This window comes from Colletotrichum karsti (genome assembly GCF_011947395.1).
Source record: "Colletotrichum karsti strain CkLH20 chromosome Unknown Scaffold4, whole genome shotgun sequence".
Taxonomy (NCBI): domain Eukaryota; kingdom Fungi; phylum Ascomycota; class Sordariomycetes; order Glomerellales; family Glomerellaceae; genus Colletotrichum; species Colletotrichum karsti.
The window spans coordinates 1,082,937-1,098,989 of record NW_024065904.1 but is presented as its reverse complement, the minus strand read 5'-3'; the positions used below and the strand labels follow the sequence as shown (position 1 = coordinate 1,098,989).

Genomic DNA, 16,053 nt, shown 5'->3' with positions numbered 1-16,053 from the left:
AACATTTCGGAATCGGATTTGACCTCAATGTCGGCTTCCGCAGGTGAATTAGCTTTTTCGGATTCAACCTTCCCCCGTCAGCCGCACCGTCTCCGTGTCCGGATGCGGTCGCCGTGCATCACCAAACAACCTGATTGATTAGATTGTCGCCTATCGGTATCTGTCGATGGGATAGGCTAACATACGAGCGATACGTTGGGTGCGTGTGCTGATAGCGCTCCGTTACTTATCAAGCCTATCTCTCATACTATGACCTAAGATGGCCGGGGGAAACCAGCTTTCATGGGTGATAGCCGAAACAGTCTGATAAGCGGCACGGGTAGAAACAGAAACCTTGTGTTGGTATGTATGTAATAGAAAAAGCAAAAGTTTCCAATTCCCCGCGTGGCCAAACACTTCTTCCATGTGCTCTGTTTTAGCCAGCTTTCTTATTAGCAAATTTGGTTAACACGCATCATGGGCATCCGGAAGCGTTTGGAGCTCCGCTCCGAGAGCGCCGACCTCGGCACGGAGGGGGGCCGGCTTTCCAACAAAGACATGGACCCGATCCCGATGGGTTCCCCGGAGCGCACTTGGGGATGGCCCAGCTTGCTCGGGTTCTGGATTGCCGAAGCATTTTCCATATCGATGTACCAAGGTTCGTTAACACGAAAAAGACGATGTCGCCGACATTTGATCGCATGCATTCCGTTATTGTAGCTAACACGGCGGGAAATAGTCTCATCCACATCGGTCACGAAGGGTCTCAATCCAGGCCTCGCTATCCTCGCAGTCTTCATTGGCCACGTTCTCGTCTGCATCCCAGCAATGCTTGATGGCTACGTCGGCTGCTTCTTCGGAATCAACTTCCCCGTCTACACACGAGCTTCTTTCGGTTTACGAGGCGCCCATGCCGCTGTCTTCGTCCGAGGTGTCGTCGCTGCCATCTGGTTCGGCACGCAGTCTTTCCAGGGTGGACAATGCATCCAAGTCATGATTGCCGCCATCTGGCCTTCTTTCGACAATTTCCCAAACCATTTGCCCGAGAGCGCCCACGTCACCAGCGCCGAGCTCTTGTGCTTCTTTCTTTTTATCATCGTCCAGCTGCCACTGCTATGGCTGCATGTGAGCAGCTTGAGGTACATGTTCATGGCCAAGACGGTAATCATGCCGATCTTTGGCTTGACACTGTTTATCTGGGCCCTTGTTGCTGGTAAATATCCCTCAACACCTCAGCTCTTCCTGTAGGGCACACTGACATCCAATAGCAAAAGGATTTGGTCCGACATTCTCAAAAGCAACAGTAATCAAAGATGGCACCCCCGCAGTCGTAGTGTTCTTCCAATGCGTCACAAGCGCGATCGGTCCTAAAGCTACGCTCGCGTTGAACATGCCCGACTTCACACGCTACGCAAAGGAACCTCGACAGGTATTCTGGACCCAAGCAGTTGGTCTGATTGTGCTCGTCACGATGTGCGGCGTTCTGGGCGCTACAGTGAGCAGCGCATCTGAAGTCATCTATGGCGAAGTGACTTGGAACCCGTTGGAGGTTGCCAGGCTCTGGAACAACAGAGCCGCGCAGTTCTTCGCGGGGTTATGCTGGGCGTTTGCCGTGGTCGGCACAAACATCAGTGCGAATAGTGTGTCTTTCAGCAACGATCTATCGTTCTGGTTCCCGAAATACATCAACAACAGACGCGGGGCCTACGTCTGCGCCATCCTCGGCATATGCGCCGTGCCGTGGAACATCCAGTACAGGTGGGTTCTCAGTCTTCTACCATAGGTCTGGCCACAGATGACAACTGACGGAACAACAGTGCCAAATCGTTCTCTTCCTTCCTGGGTGGTTACTCCCTTTTCCTTGGCGCCATCGCGGGAGTGATCATCACCGACTTCTGGATCTGCCGTGGGCGTCAGATGAAAGTCTCCTCACTCTACGACCCGCGCGGAACCCACTATTATACGATGGGAGTCAACCCCAGAGCAATAATCGCATTCATCCTCGCCATAGTACCCAACATGCCGGGCCTTGCGGCTGCCTGTGGTGCGAAAGGAGTTCCCAAAGGCGCAGTCTACCTGTACAGTTTGAGTTGGCTGGTCAGCACGCTGGTAGCAAGCTTTACGTACTGGCTGCTGTGGAAGATTCGACCTTTCGAGGTGGATGAGATTGGAGATGATCTGTCTATTGAAGGCCATTCTCCAAAGGAAGAGTCAATGGAGCCAGAGAAGGGCCCAGAGGCGAAAAAGTACAATGTTTGAAAGAGGGTAGATCCTATAATTACAACTATTTGAAACAGTGCCTGATATCCGAGCATGTTTAAAGTCTTGATTCGCAAGGGTGTTATGTCTATCAACGCCCAGTATCCAACGCCCAATGTGGGAGACTCACTCGGTCCTTGAGTCGACAGAACTTTTGAAGATCCCATATCCGAAGTTCACCTACCTAATCACAAGTTACGACTCGAAACAGCTTCAGCCGCTGGAGCAGTCAGGTCAATAAGTTGGCCTAGACCAGCAACGAACATGGCGTCCAGTCTGAGCAAGCTCAGATTCAGGAGATCACAGCTTCTCGACTTGATACGCAACAAGCTCCGCCATTGCGTCAACAAAGTAAGAGAATCCTCCGCATCAGCCGTCGTCGGAGACAGTGTGAACAAAAGAACGATGAAGTTACTGGCAATGGCAAAGTTGACCCTTGAGTCTACGTATGTTAGCCCGCTACCATGAATGATGGCCAAAGAACTCCGTGGTGACTTACAAGAGTGCCAAAAGGCTTCTAGATGGTGTGGGCCAAGTCTGGCCAGGAAGTCGTACATCTCGCGTGCAACGGCCATCGCGCCGGCGCGCAAAGCCGCGCGTGCCTCGGGCGGAGCTTCAGTGCTCTTTGGTCTCAGAAGAGCCCTGAAAACGGCGACTTTGGCGGTGATGTAGGCAAGTCTGAGACTTCCGTTGCCGTCCAGACTGTCGTTGGAGAGAATTGGAGAAGGCTGCTCGACAACGTCGGGGTGGTCTTTGAGCCATTCGGCAAGTTCGAGCCGTAACGGTCTTGCGACTTCGAAACTGGCCTCCAAAGACTTGGTGAGCACTCGAGTAGCCTTTACGGAACTGGGCTGGTCAGAGTCTGTGCTTGGATTTTGACTTCTTCCGGATAACTCACAACATGTTTTGCTGAATCTTCGACACGATCTCGGTCAGTGAGGCCAAGTGCAAGAAGTGATAGGATACTGGCGGCTGGTCACTCAGTGCCGACGCGTCGCCAAAATCGCTTGTCGTGAGAGGAGAAACATCCCAGTCGCAGTCTTGAATATGCGAGCTCCGACCGAAGTTCAAACTCAGCCATCGGTCTTGAACGTATACCGCCCAACCAAGTCTTCGCCGCAGTCGCTTTTCCCACTGAGGTATCGACCAATCCATCGGGTCCAGGTTGAGGCCGAGGCATTGAGCAAGGGCCACCGTGTCTGCCAGCATTACCCATTTGAACGGCGTGTCTGCCACATGTTTGTTGGTTGGCCGTCGTTGGATCAACAGCAGCATGGTCTGTACTGTAGCTAATGAGGGTGTGTGATATTGGGATAAGGCCGCCATCCAAGCGAGCTTGAAGAGGTGGTCCGCTGAAGGGGGCGTGTAGACATCGACACAAAGCTTGTCATCAAAGACGCAGAATGGAAGAGTATGTCCATACATTGCAGCCATGAGACACGTCGGTAGCGATGATGGTTCACCGTTCAGTTCGCTCATGGTGTTTTCAACTGACACGATTGGAAAGTATGGCTGGACATAACGCCAGAACCTGTATGCGGGGTAAGCTAAACTTGTGCATGTAACAAGCGAAACAATGAGAGGAGGGGACTGGAAACCTACAGATTTAGAAGTCTTTTGCCTACGTCATCGGAAACCATGCTAGCAACTTCGTTTTTGATGTCGGATTCGTTGAGCCCAAAGTCTCCGGGCTGTGCTCTGCTTGCTAGCGAGTTGTGCTGTACCATAAACTGGACAGGAACCCCATCATCCACGCCCATATTCCTGATACGCAACTGCTGGAAAGCACATTCATCACTCTCGTCAAAGCGATAATGTTGGAGCAAGTATGGGTCAGACTCGCCGCTGAGGCCGATAATCTGGGCATTATGATCGGGTTTTGCGTCTAATGAAGCCGGCGCGAGCAATTCGGCACTCTGTGGAGGAACAACCAGGCAAGCTGAATGGGCCGAGTCTACGCAGTCTGCATTCACAACAATCTCGTCCAGAGGAGAGCTCATCTCAGCGGACTGTGAACCCATGTCGACGTCTGAGAGAGACATGTTGTGAGGCGGAGAGTTGGTGAGGCCATCTTCGGAGGGGCTCCGACACCGGTCTGCTTCCACGGTTCGCCTTCTTTTGTTCGGGCCCTCGACGAAGGTGCAATCTTTCCCCTGGCGCCGACAGAGTTCGCAGGGCGGCGGCCCAGGTAACAGACATGCCGCGCGCTTGTATCGGCAGAAGTCGCAGGGATGGCGATTGCGGTTGCTGAAAGACCTGGTACGAGTATGAGCCGCGACCTCCATGATGTTGTGTGTGAAGAAAGTCATTCCCAATCAAGTTCACTTCGGCATCGTGGTTCTGAGTTCCCCGCGCCCCCGGGATTAAGGTGAGGTCTCTCTGATAACGGCAAATGGGCCGATTGGACGCTTGCCAATCAACCCTGCAGTTGATATCTGGGGGGGAGACTCATTTCTTATGTTTGTTATTGGCTATTTAGAAAAAACACATACAATTCCGAGGGGAACTCATATCCAGTCCTGACCCCTTGCCTTGCGACCGGCAGCGGAGCTTTTGTAAACGCCCCTTTTTGCGGTCGCGCCTCCCATTCTCACCATACCCACCAGATGATGTACGCCGGCCAACACGCCGTCGATGACCTGTACTTCATCGCCAACGGCCGCTTCGACCGCTCCCTTCAACGGCGTCATCCCCGCGCATCCAAGCAGCAGCGTGTCCGCTCCTTTCTCCTCAACGAGGCGCTTGCCAACAGATGCCATGATGCCCATGACCTCGTCCTGGCTCTTCTCGTGCAGATCTAGGACGCCAAGCTTGCAGGAGATGACACCGGCACAGGACGTTGAGAATCCATAGTGGTGAATGCTGTCTTCGTGCAGAACTCGGGAACGCTCGCTCACCGCGATGAGGCCGAACCGGCCGCCCAAGGTTCGGGCCGCGAACAGCGAGGCCTCCATTATACCAATCACAGGCTGTCGCGGCAGCTCCTCTCGGAGCATGCGAATCAGGGCATGGTCGGAGTAGCAGGCCACAAGCACTGCATCGTGTGTCGCTGCGAGAGGGAGGACAGCCCTGGCGGCGGCGGCGGCCGACATGACATTATCAAAGCTCCCCTCAATCGCTGAAGGTGCCGGTCGGGGTGCGGTGAAGCCCGTGACGATCACGTCCGAGGGCAGCTGGCTCTCGACCATGGAAACACAAGCGTCCGTCATTGCTCGCGTGCTGTTTGGGTTGATGAGGAGAACGCGAATCTTCTTCTCCTTCGAAGCCGTCCCGTTCACACCGTTCACCGCAGCAGCTCCCGGAGCCGCCAGCTTAGGCGGCTCAACAACCCCAGTCTGCTCCGTTATCCGGCCGTAGTGCTCCACCCGGCGGTGTCTAGCAAAGTCAAAGGTGCGCTCCTTGCCGGGCCGGCACTCGTCGAGGTTGATCTCGGCGTAGACAACCTCGTCATCGGTGGTGGATGCCTCGGCGACGATCTCACCCTCTGGCCCTGTGATGCAGCTTCCGCCGATGAGGTCGTACTTCCCATCATCCAAGCCGCACCGCGCTGCACTTACACTGAAGCAAGCGTTCGTGTAGCTATGAGCCTGCATCACCAGCTTGTGGTGGAACATCGCTTTCTTGCGCGCCTCTTCCGGGTCCATATCGGCGCTCGATCCCCAGAGATGAGGCGCAAAGCCTGCCGTGTTGTAGCCACAGAGCACGACCTCCACGCCCTGCAGGCCGAGTACGCGCCAGCTCTCTGCCCACCTCCTGTCGTTGCAAATCATCATGCCGAAAATGGGGTCTCCTCGCTCGGGGCTGGGAGCCACGAGATCCGGCACGCGGAACGCGTTGAAACCGAGATCGCCCGGCTTGAAGTACCGCTTCTCCAGCTGGTTCGTGGCGTCGGGGTCCGCGAAGGGCTCGAAGTCTCCCGGGAGATGGATCTTGCGGTACTTTGACAGGATTGAGCCGCTCTTGGCGTGGTAGTAGATGCAGGAGTTGAAGGTCTGTCCATCGTCTGCCTTCTCGGCGAAGCCGGCCGAGATGTCTACGCCGAGCTGGTTGGCCTTGTCGAAGAGAGGCTTGGTCTGTGGTTGCGTGACGATGTCGCCGTGCTCAAAGAAAGAGTCGAGCTCGACGGGGTCGTTGATGAGATGCCGGGGAAAGAAGGTCGTGAACGCGGCTTCGGGGAAGAGGACGACTTGTGCCCCTTTCACGGCCGCCGCTTCGAGGAGTGAAATCATGCGGTCTAATGTCTTGTTTCGAGAGTCGGTGTAATGGGTAGCGCCCATCTGGGCTGCTGCCACGCGCAGCGTCCGCGATGAAGCCATCGTGGTTGCTTCAACGTAGTTGGTGGGTTATTGTTTGTGAGACTCTGACTTAGCCCCAGCGCGGCGCAATTGACCCTTCGAATGCAATCCAAATGCTGCCTCAGTCAATTTTCAATATCTCGATTCTCCAACATATCTACCCCTCACGGTTATTTACTCTGCAGAGCATCATCCGATCTGTCTCCGGTGTCTTCGAGTAGAAGCCGTCGGCCGGAGATAAGCAGGTGATAGGGCGGCCACTCCACGTTATCGAGCTGATGTGCCTATCTTTATCTCAATCAAGGTTCGCCTATCGCCATGCATCTCTGGCGATCCTATCGTTATCATTTTGCCGAGCCATCATGAATCATCTAAGTTCCCCTTGCGATTGTGAGATATCGCGATTTCATGAAGCCATTCACAAGCATAGCAAGTGTGATTGCTGTGGGAAATTCTCAATACTGTCATCAGCTAACAAGTCCAAGGAAAGAGAGGTTGTTGAAGTCAATCACAACGTTTCACAATGGAAGTCGATCTCATCATCGAAAATGCGACGGTCGTGAGTACTCACTGTGATCCGAGAATCCAACTCATCAGACACCTAACGCATCAACCAGGTCACCGCATCAGATGTGCACCCACATCAAGACATTGTGGTTCGTGATGGCAAGATTATAGCCGTCGGTCAGAATCTGAAGTCCATTTTCTCGGCTCAATCAGTCATCGACGCACAACATGCCTTCGTCATGCCCGGCGGCGTGGACTCCCACGTGCACCTCGACCAGGACAACTCACCAACAGGAGACAACTTCGAGACCGGCACGAGGTCAGCCATTGCCGGCGGCACAACCACAATCATTGCGTTTGCCACTCAGGAGCGTCGCCACGAGTCCCTTCATCCCGTCGTTGAGGATTACCACTCCCGAGCCAACGCCAAGTCGTACTGCGACTACGGCTTCCACCTGATTCTCACCAACCCGACCCCCAAGATTCTGCGCGAAGACCTGCCGTTCTTCTTCAAGGAGGGCATCACATCAGTCAAGCTGTACATGACATACGAGCCGCTGAAACTGAAAGACGGCGAGATCCTCGACGTCATGATGGCGACGCGGAGTCTGGGGATGACCACCATGGTGCACGCCGAAAACAGCGACATGATCTCCTGGATCACGGCCCGGCTCGCGGAGCAGCAGCTCACCGCACCCTACTACCACGCCATCAGCCGGCCCAACATCGCCGAAGACGAAGCGACGTACCGCATCATCGCCCTCGCCGAGCTGTCCGACATCCCCATCCTCATCGTCCACATGTCGTCCAAGACCGCGGCCGCGCACGTCAGGAACGCCCAGACACGCCTGCTCCCCATCCACGCCGAGACGTGCCCGCACTACCTCTTCCTCACGGCCGACGCGCTGCGGCCGAACCACCCGGAGCACGACTCGTTCTCGGGGGCGAAGCACATCTGCAGCCCGCCGCTGCGCGAGGACCGGATGGACCTGGAGGCCGTGTGGGCCGGCATCGTGAACGGGACCTTCACGACCTTCAGCTCGGACCACGCGCCGAGCAAGTACGACCACCCGTGCGGGAAGAAGGCGGGCCTGGGCGAGAACGGGCTGATGCGGTACGACAAGGTCCCGAACGGGCTGCCGGGCTTGGAGACTCGCATGCCGGTTCTCTTCCAGGGCGGCGTGCTGTCGGGCAGGGTGACGCCTCAGAAGTTCGTCGAGGTGACGTCGACCAACCCGGCGAAGCTGTACGGTCTTGGGGATACCAAAGGCGCTATCGCGGCGGGTTACGATGCCGATTTCGTGATATGGTACCCGACGGCCGACCAAGTGGCTGCCGCGGGAGGAGGAAGCGCGACAACGATGGAGCCGTTCGAGCTTGAGAATTCGATGTTGCATCACGACATCGACTACTCTCCCTTCGAAGGCATGAAGTTCGATAACTGGCCACGGTACACCATTTTGAGAGGCAAGGTTGTCTGGGATAGAGATAACGGGGGGATTGCCGGCAAGATGGGCTTCGGGAATTTCTTGCGTCGCGGGAAGAGCACGTTGAGCAAGCCGCGCAATAAGTGGGTGAATGAGTTTCAGCCTGTGCCAGAAGACAAGACCGCAACTGTGAAATATTGACGAGAATGAAGATGGTGGTTTAGCGGGAGTTTAACGGTCTGAATTGAAAGTTGTCAACCTGTATCTGGAGGTGATACACCATCCACTGGTTGTTTCCAACTCCCTAAGCAAACAGGGGTTGCGTCTTGTAGTTATGAATCTTCGAACGGTATGTAGTCATTATCACCCTGACATGGTCTCAACCAAGGTCCACAACATCACAATCAACCAGAACCTTGACTTTCCACGCTTGGGCGCACTCACGAACGACACTAGTCCACGTCGTCCCAGAAAGTCAACTTCAGGACTGCTCGCCGCTGCTCGTTGCGGGAGAATAAACTAATTGGGCTAATGCGGCACAGTCAATGGACCCTCGACGGACCCCACCAGACTCCTTTCTTCCCTGAGGACTTTTCTCGCAGGATTCTCGGTTCGCAAGTCACCCACCAACAACTTGCAGTTATCGATCACCGTACTAACGGAGAGGAAGAGGGTTCAACGAGTCGCCTCCAGATCACTCTGTTACCTTTCTCCGCCAACGCGTTAATAATCTCTCACTATTTCAAGACGTCTTGAACCCCTATACTTCTACCTGGCCTTCCAAGTCACACTGAGATATGCGACTTCTCACATACGTTGCCATAATTCAACTCCTCAAGATTCTCCCTTTAGGGAGGGCAGATGATTGCGCCCCGCACACATGGGTCGAAGACAATCACAGCTTTGACCACATACCAACACCCACCCAGCACCCCCGGCCGATCATCACTCCGAGCGTCGTCAAGGATCCAGGGGAAGAGGTACAACAAGGAGACGTGGTCTGTCGTTCGTGGGGGGACACGGACGAAGAGGTGAACCGGAACACATGCGCAGAGTTCGCACATTTCTACTGGATGGACCTGAAAAGATTCTTTGAGCTGAATCCCATGGTGAAGATCAACTGCAGCGATCTTGCGGCCTTACACTGAGTACTGCACCGACGGCTGTAAGTCTTGCTTGCCCGGACAACTCAGTCCCGTCTCTCGGATGAAGTTGCTGACGAAACCTCCAGGGATCGAACCGTTGCGGAACAAGGACGGCCGCTGTGGTCCTCCGTTCGGCAACGCCTCTTGCGCGTATTCGGACCTTCCGTGCTGTAACTCGGAGACGTGGCGATGCGGCGAAACATTGTGAGTGCCCGAAAGGCTTCGCACGTGATTACCTCCATGGCACGAACGAACCGTCATACCACTTCCTTTGGCCCCGTGAATAAACAAAACAAAATCCTACTAATCGAAGCACGCAGCGAGGATTGCGAACACGGTCGATGCTACGAGGGTGTCTGCCCCGGTCATACCGTGTACACCACGAACGGCAAGTGCGGCCCGGCCTACGGCAATCAGCAGTGCGCCGGGAGATGGGGCGACTGCTGTAATCTCGACGGCGAGTGCGGCACCGGGCCAGAGTTCTGTGGTCTGGGAAAGTGTCAAGCCGGTAACTGCGTGTTGCCGGAAGCCTGGTTTGACAGGACGGGGTCGCCCTTCGATTTTGAGCCGGGGCTCTACGCCGCTTTTCAGGAGGCGATGGCGCATGATGTTGAGGCCCCTACATCTACCGGATCCGCGGCCGGTACTTGTGAGGCTCGGAATGGGGATGTGGCTGGTAGACTCTTGGGTGTCTGCCCACGTGGGTAGCTCGCTTTACCAAGTAAAGTTCCCGAAATCTTAGTCCTGGGAACTGCAGATTACCATGGAGTTCACATAAACGCTTACCACCTACTGATTCAGGTCTGTTTGGTTTGAATTCTCGCCGTAGACTCATACGGCAGGTGATGGAAAGACCTGCCAGAATTCAATGTACCGTCCTGACTAACTTATACGCCCTCGTTCCATGTTTCTGGACATGTATCCGTGCAACTATCATCCATCCGCCTTGCATACTGCAGCGAGAAGATTTAACTCTCTAAGAACTATTAAGATCAAAAATGACTTGAACTATTACTGTCCGGCTCCATCCAAGTCCCATCCAACATGGCGATACAATCTTGCAGTGTCGAGCTACCCTGATTTCTGGGTTGTGGTCTCTTCCAAGCATTGCGAGCAACATGCCATACATTCAACTTTCCCAGTTATTTCCCGTCAATCAGTTGCCATCCTGTGGGCTGGAATCTCATTGCATCTCACAGGATTCCCGATGCGCAGGAAGCTCACCCTCGTCGAACGCAACGATTCTGCCCAAAGTCGTCTCTCGGAGTCGTGTAACCAAGCCGCATGATTTTTTTTCAAGCCACCAACGCGTTTCCGCTCTGCAGACTAACACGTATGACTACAAAGCTCCAATCAAAGCACCGAGGAAACAACGCCGAGATGCTCGAAAGGCAAGTAGCCGAAGTGTAACGCGGAATTCGTTGCCCGGGCGCGGGCGGCTGCAAGTCCCCCGCACTCCCCCGCCTGTATGGCACAGCCAAAGTATCAAGTACACAAGCGGCTATACGAAAACACACGGACGTTTATAAAGGAGAACGCGTCGTCGCGAAAGAGGAGTTGTTGTAATCGACCTGTCAACGGAGGTTCATTGCATGTGGTGAACGAAGAGCGAGACCCACGAACATCCCGCGAATTTCACAAGTTCTGTAACAGTTAACAACCTCACGAGAGCACACGCAACCAACATGACGTCTACCACGGGCTCAAGACTCGCCGGCAAGGTCGCCGTCGTCACCGGTCAGTCCAATATCACACACGACGTGAGGAAGAACGTGCGCGCTAAAGATCACCAGGCGGAGGCCACGGCTTCGGCGAGGCGATCGCGCGAAGATTCGCCCTCGAGGGCGCCAAGGTGCTCATCTCGGACATCAACGAGGCGGACGGGCAGAGGGTGGCGAGCGACGCGCCGGACGCCATCTCCTTCTTCAAGGCGAACGTCACGGACGCCGGGGACTGGGAGAAGCTGCTGGACGCGGCGCAGTCAAAGTACGGGAGGATCGACATCCTCGTCAACAACGCCGGCACGACTTACAAGAACAAGGTCTGTAGTAATGTTGTCGGGTTCGGCTGGAGAGGTGGTGACATGAGCTGATTGGTGTCTGCAGCCGACGGTCGAGGTGACGGAGGCCGAGTTCGATCGCGTCTTCGCCGTGAACGTCAAGAGCATCTACCTCGGCACCAACGCGCTGATGCCGCGCCTCATCAAGCAGGGCGAAGGGGGTGTCATGCTGAATATCTCGTCGATCGGGTCTGTGAGGCCCAGGCCCGGGCTTGTGTGGTATAATGCGTCCAAGGGCGCCGTGTCCAACGTACGTCTGCCGGCTGTTGAGTTGACGTCGCTGTCGCTAATGTTGTGTCAAGGCTACCAAGGGACTGGCGGCCGAGTACGGCCCTCACCAGATCCGAGTCTGCTCTGTCTGCCCTCTACTCAGCGGCACCGGACTGTGAGATTTTCGAAATCATCGATATACGCCGAGGCGGTTGCTGACCTTTGATGACATAGATTCGAATACTTCGCAGGCGTGCCGGACACCCCCGAGAACAGGAACAAGTTCATCGACAACGTACCACTCAAGCGGCTCTGCGAGTCGGAAGACGTCGCCAACACCTGCCTCTTCCTGGCTTCCGACGAAGGCAAATTCATCACCGGCATCAACATGGAGGTCGACGGGGGCAGAGCCATCTGATGCCAGCGAGGAGGCAAAGAGTCGCATCGACGAGTTGTAGACGGAAGAACCTCCGGCAGGGATGTTCCTCCCTTCGAAGATCCGCGGTCCGGCTCGTCTTCGTTCGGGGACCCGAAGTCCAGGGGGGTCTTTGCGGAGAAGAACGGAGCACAAGGATCGGGGACGATACTCCGTTAGATTACCCAGACTCGGGTTTCCCGCTCGTGTTTTCCAACGCGACATCATGTGTAATTTTAGCCATGAAATGACATATCAATTGTAGCATGGGCTTCTTCAACTCCCGGTATTGTCAACCGAAAAGTCATTCTGCAGCAAACCTGGAAGAGTTTCGAAAGGAGGGTCCGAGGCGGAACTCACGGCTCACTCCACTAAGAGTTCCCCCCCACCCCCCGCCGTGGCATCCCCCGGCTAGCGCACGTCCCGCTGGGCGAGTCTGGTGGCCACGGCATTTGGCCCCGGGAAAACAAAAAGGAGGCCGCACGAGGTGCCCAGGCCGAAGGATTCCGAAGCAAGCCGGCGGGGCAACTTTCAGTGTTCTTGGTGAGGAAAAGAATTCGTGAAGTTTCATGTGGTCTCACTCAATTCACGAGGGGCTTCAAGAATTATGAACAGCAAACCGTAGACTTCAGTTCTTTAGCAATCAGTGGAAAGAAAGCCTCAGAGTCAATGGTCTGCTCCGAGAGTCTCAATGGCGACATGAGATTGACCCCACCCACCATCGGCTGCTGGGATACCCGCGCTCGCGACCCGGGCGCATGGCTTCAGCCCGGAAAAGCCGTGAAGGATCTCTTGACACCGAAGGCAGCGTCACATGGATTGTTAGGCTGATTTCTGTTTCAATGATTTTTGATCTATGTGGGCTGTGCTGACGCCGTGTGGTCGTCGCGGGGATATACAGAAAAAAACACCCTGAACAGAAAGCTCTCCGATGTTCGGAGGAGATGCCCAAAAAAAAAAAGAGGAAACATGAAACCAATCTAAACCAACCGGCCGTCGATGCAACACACACGCACACATGATTTAAAACTTGTTCTGGTTGGCGTTCTGCTTGAACATGGTCGCGTCCGGCTTGTACTTCTTGGACACCAGGCGGACGTCGTACTCGACGTCCAGCACGGCGCCGTTGGGCTCGTCCTTGACGGGGACGAAGTCGAGCAGCAGGTCGGGCTTGACGGCGCTGACGGTGTCGGTCTCGAGGTAGGGGTCGTCGCGGGGGTAGAGCTGGGCGGTGACGCCGATGTAGTCGTCGTGGGTGACCATCATGTGGATGTGCGCGGGGCGGTAGGGGTGGCGGCCCATGATCTTGAGGAGGTCGGCCGAGGGGCCCGTCGTGTCGATGGCGTACTCGGTCGGCTTGAGGCAGTAGAACCAGAACTTGCCCTCGGCGTCGGTCCGGAACTTGCCGCGCAGGTTGTGGCGCGTCTGGTTCTCCGGGTCGAACACGTCGTACTTGCCGTTGGTGCTGGCCTGCCACATGTCGAACACGGCGTTCGGGATCCCCTTGCCCGTCTCCGCGTCGTAGATGCGCCCGTGGAACTTTGTGAGCTGCGCCTTGTCGTCCTTGGGCATGTTCTGCACCACGCTGGCGCCCAGGTCGCGGAAGGGGGTCTCGGGCGACCAGAAGGGGCCGAGGATGGTCGAGGACGTGGGCTGCGCGCCCGAGTCGGTGACGACCTTGTTGTTGATCTCGTCGACGAGGCTGGACGGGGAATGGTAATCAGTCTTCCGGTCGCTGTTTAATGGGGTGACATCAGAAGTACTCACGACTCAATGCCCAGAATGTCCATTACTCTCCATGCCTCGTTGCGGTTCTTCTGGTAGGCCTGGCCGATGGAGTTGATGTAGTTGACGCCGAGAACCCACTCGTCCTGCTTCAGCTCGACGTCTCTGCAGAAGTCGTGCATGTGCCTGATGAGGGAGGTGAGGATTTCTCTGTGGCGGGGCAACGTTTCGGGGGACATCAGGTCGATGACGTGTTGTGTGAAGTTGGGGTCGTATTTGCTGTTGTTGCTGCCGCTGCTGGCACCGTTGACACCGTTGGTGCCGTTGGTGTGGGCTCCGTTGACGCCGTTCGTGGCCATTTTGACGGGTTTAGTAGATGTGGTGTGAAGAGAGGCGATTCTCAGGGTATCCGGAGTTACAATATACTTTGCGACTAGGGAACGAGCTAGGACAGTACGGCGCAAAGGTTGAAGATGAAGTCTAGAGAGAAGAGAGCACATTGGGGGAACATCAAAGGGGAACCGGAGAAGTTAAGTATCGATTGGAAGACCTCCGGAACTAGGGACGAAATGGACACGCATAAGTCACGAGTCGTATGATGTGCGGCAACAGGAATCGGCAAATTGACCAAAGGCGCAATCACGATTGGGGGGGACCTGGGGTAAAACTTTACGTCTTTGCGCGCGTCTCATCCGTCCCGTCACCCGCGAGCGCACTTTTTTGGAGAAACATACAGCCGGTCTACGATGCCGTGGGTAAGTCTTGTTCCCAGCGTGGCACGCTCCCAAGTGCGGGGTAGATGCGGGGGACAATTTCCACAAAGAGCTGAGATCCGTGGCTTTGACTGGCCTTGTTTTCGGACGGACTGGTGTATTATATTTGAGAATCCATCATTGGATGCTGCCCGTGGGGAAGGGGTCGAGTCCGGGTTCGGGGTCGGTAACGCATCGCGGCTTGCGGCCGTCTGAGTCCTGGTCCATGGGGACGGGTCGGCTTACATAACCCTCCTTTTCATGCCGGGCCGGCGGGGTCTCCGACAGCTGGTGCCGGCCCATGTCCGTCATCCGCATCTCACCGGACATGGCTCCGGAGATGAGAGTCTCACTCTATCGAGCAGCTGAAGACTGTGTGCTCATGCGACGTCATATTGAGCAACCCGTACCCACCTGTGCTATCAAATGCGTCTCATTGCATTTCACTTTCGCTCATTGGCCCACTCATAATCACGCCGCATCACCTGTCGGTTTGGTCAGAAATGCTTGACCTTGCAAGGCTAATTAGAATTAGACAGCCTCCTCGGACTTTGAGAAGTTTTCCACGACTGGAGGAGAGAAAGAAGTTGATACTAAATCTTTGGGGTGGAAAACATCTTCTACGAGATTGGGATTCGACGTCCCTTATGTACAGTCAATGGCAAATGCCTGTTTACGTATCACTCCGACCAAGTCATAGCGATATTCGCTGTGGATGAGTAATTGCAGACTCAGATAGAGGCACTGACATGGCCGTCATGTAAAAGAGACATCTGACAGCAGAACTAGCGTAGTACATTTACAACGTCCAAGAATATCACACCTTCAGAAAAAAGCCTTCACACCATACACTGTCCTATAGCCTTGTTTTCAGGCTCTTGACGGACAATGAGATCGGAAGCAAAAGGGTCCAAGAAGTTGCCTGATAATAATGAAATCTGTGAGCTAGTTGCTAGATTTGATTTTAGGATCTCACGGCACTCACCCAGATCGTGGAGATTGGGGCGAGATAGCGGTAGCGACCTAGAATACTTGCTGAAGATGTTTGCATCAAACATCAAGACAGCTTCATATAGATAAACTCCACAACATTGAAGGCAGTACCAGAGGATATCAGTCTAGGCCGTTAGATCTTCGATGAGGACCAGGATGCCTCTGTAACTGAGACGAAAGGGATACTGGTCATTTGAGGTCGAAAGGTCCCAGCCAGGCGAGTATTATGTGAGTGAATATTGATATTATTTTATGGTACTGAGACTATTTGACGGATAATGAGCTGT

The 16,053-nt window shown here is 54.9% G+C and overlaps 6 protein-coding genes across 6 annotated transcripts; 3 read left to right on the top strand and 3 right to left on the bottom strand.

The window, feature by feature from the left end:
• Positions 1–456: 456 nt before the first annotated feature.
• CkaCkLH20_01863 (uridine permease) lies at positions 457–2,238 on the top strand (the record flags this gene model as incomplete). The annotated part of the gene is made up of 4 exons (XM_038884582.1): positions 457–637; positions 719–1,192; positions 1,248–1,737; positions 1,797–2,238. The coding sequence occupies 4 exons, from the start codon at positions 457–459 to the stop codon at positions 2,236–2,238; spliced, it is 1,587 nt and encodes a 528-aa protein (XP_038750282.1).
• Positions 2,239–2,426: 188 nt separating this feature from the next.
• CkaCkLH20_01862 (uncharacterized protein) lies at positions 2,427–4,280 on the bottom strand (the record flags this gene model as incomplete). Its single annotated transcript, XM_038884581.1, has 4 exons — positions 2,427–2,680; positions 2,738–3,084; positions 3,137–3,769; positions 3,841–4,280. 4 exons carry the CDS (start codon positions 4,278–4,280, stop codon positions 2,427–2,429), a joined length of 1,674 nt encoding a protein of 557 aa, XP_038750281.1.
• A 465-nt stretch (positions 4,281–4,745) lies between these two features.
• CkaCkLH20_01861 (carbon-nitrogen hydrolase) lies at positions 4,746–6,554 on the bottom strand (the record flags this gene model as incomplete). The annotated part of the gene is made up of 1 exon (XM_038884580.1): positions 4,746–6,554. The coding sequence occupies one exon, from the start codon at positions 6,552–6,554 to the stop codon at positions 4,746–4,748; it is 1,809 nt and encodes a 602-aa protein (XP_038750280.1).
• A 502-nt stretch (positions 6,555–7,056) lies between these two features.
• On the top strand, positions 7,057–10,320 carry CkaCkLH20_01860 (dihydropyrimidinase; the record flags this gene model as incomplete). The annotated part of the gene is made up of 5 exons (XM_038884579.1): positions 7,057–7,092; positions 7,151–8,610; positions 9,583–9,632; positions 9,699–9,816; positions 9,933–10,320. The coding sequence occupies 5 exons, from the start codon at positions 7,057–7,059 to the stop codon at positions 10,318–10,320; spliced, it is 2,052 nt and encodes a 683-aa protein (XP_038750279.1).
• Positions 10,321–11,297: 977 nt separating this feature from the next.
• On the top strand, positions 11,298–12,299 carry CkaCkLH20_01859 (short-chain dehydrogenase reductase family; the record flags this gene model as incomplete). The annotated part of the gene is made up of 5 exons (XM_038884578.1): positions 11,298–11,349; positions 11,406–11,653; positions 11,718–11,921; positions 11,974–12,056; positions 12,116–12,299. The coding sequence occupies 5 exons, from the start codon at positions 11,298–11,300 to the stop codon at positions 12,297–12,299; spliced, it is 771 nt and encodes a 256-aa protein (XP_038750278.1).
• A 1,020-nt stretch (positions 12,300–13,319) lies between these two features.
• CkaCkLH20_01858 (dioxygenase) lies at positions 13,320–14,380 on the bottom strand (the record flags this gene model as incomplete). The annotated part of the gene is made up of 2 exons (XM_038884577.1): positions 13,320–13,998; positions 14,064–14,380. 2 exons carry the CDS (start codon positions 14,378–14,380, stop codon positions 13,320–13,322), a joined length of 996 nt encoding a protein of 331 aa, XP_038750277.1.
• Positions 14,381–16,053: the final 1,673 nt, after the last annotated feature.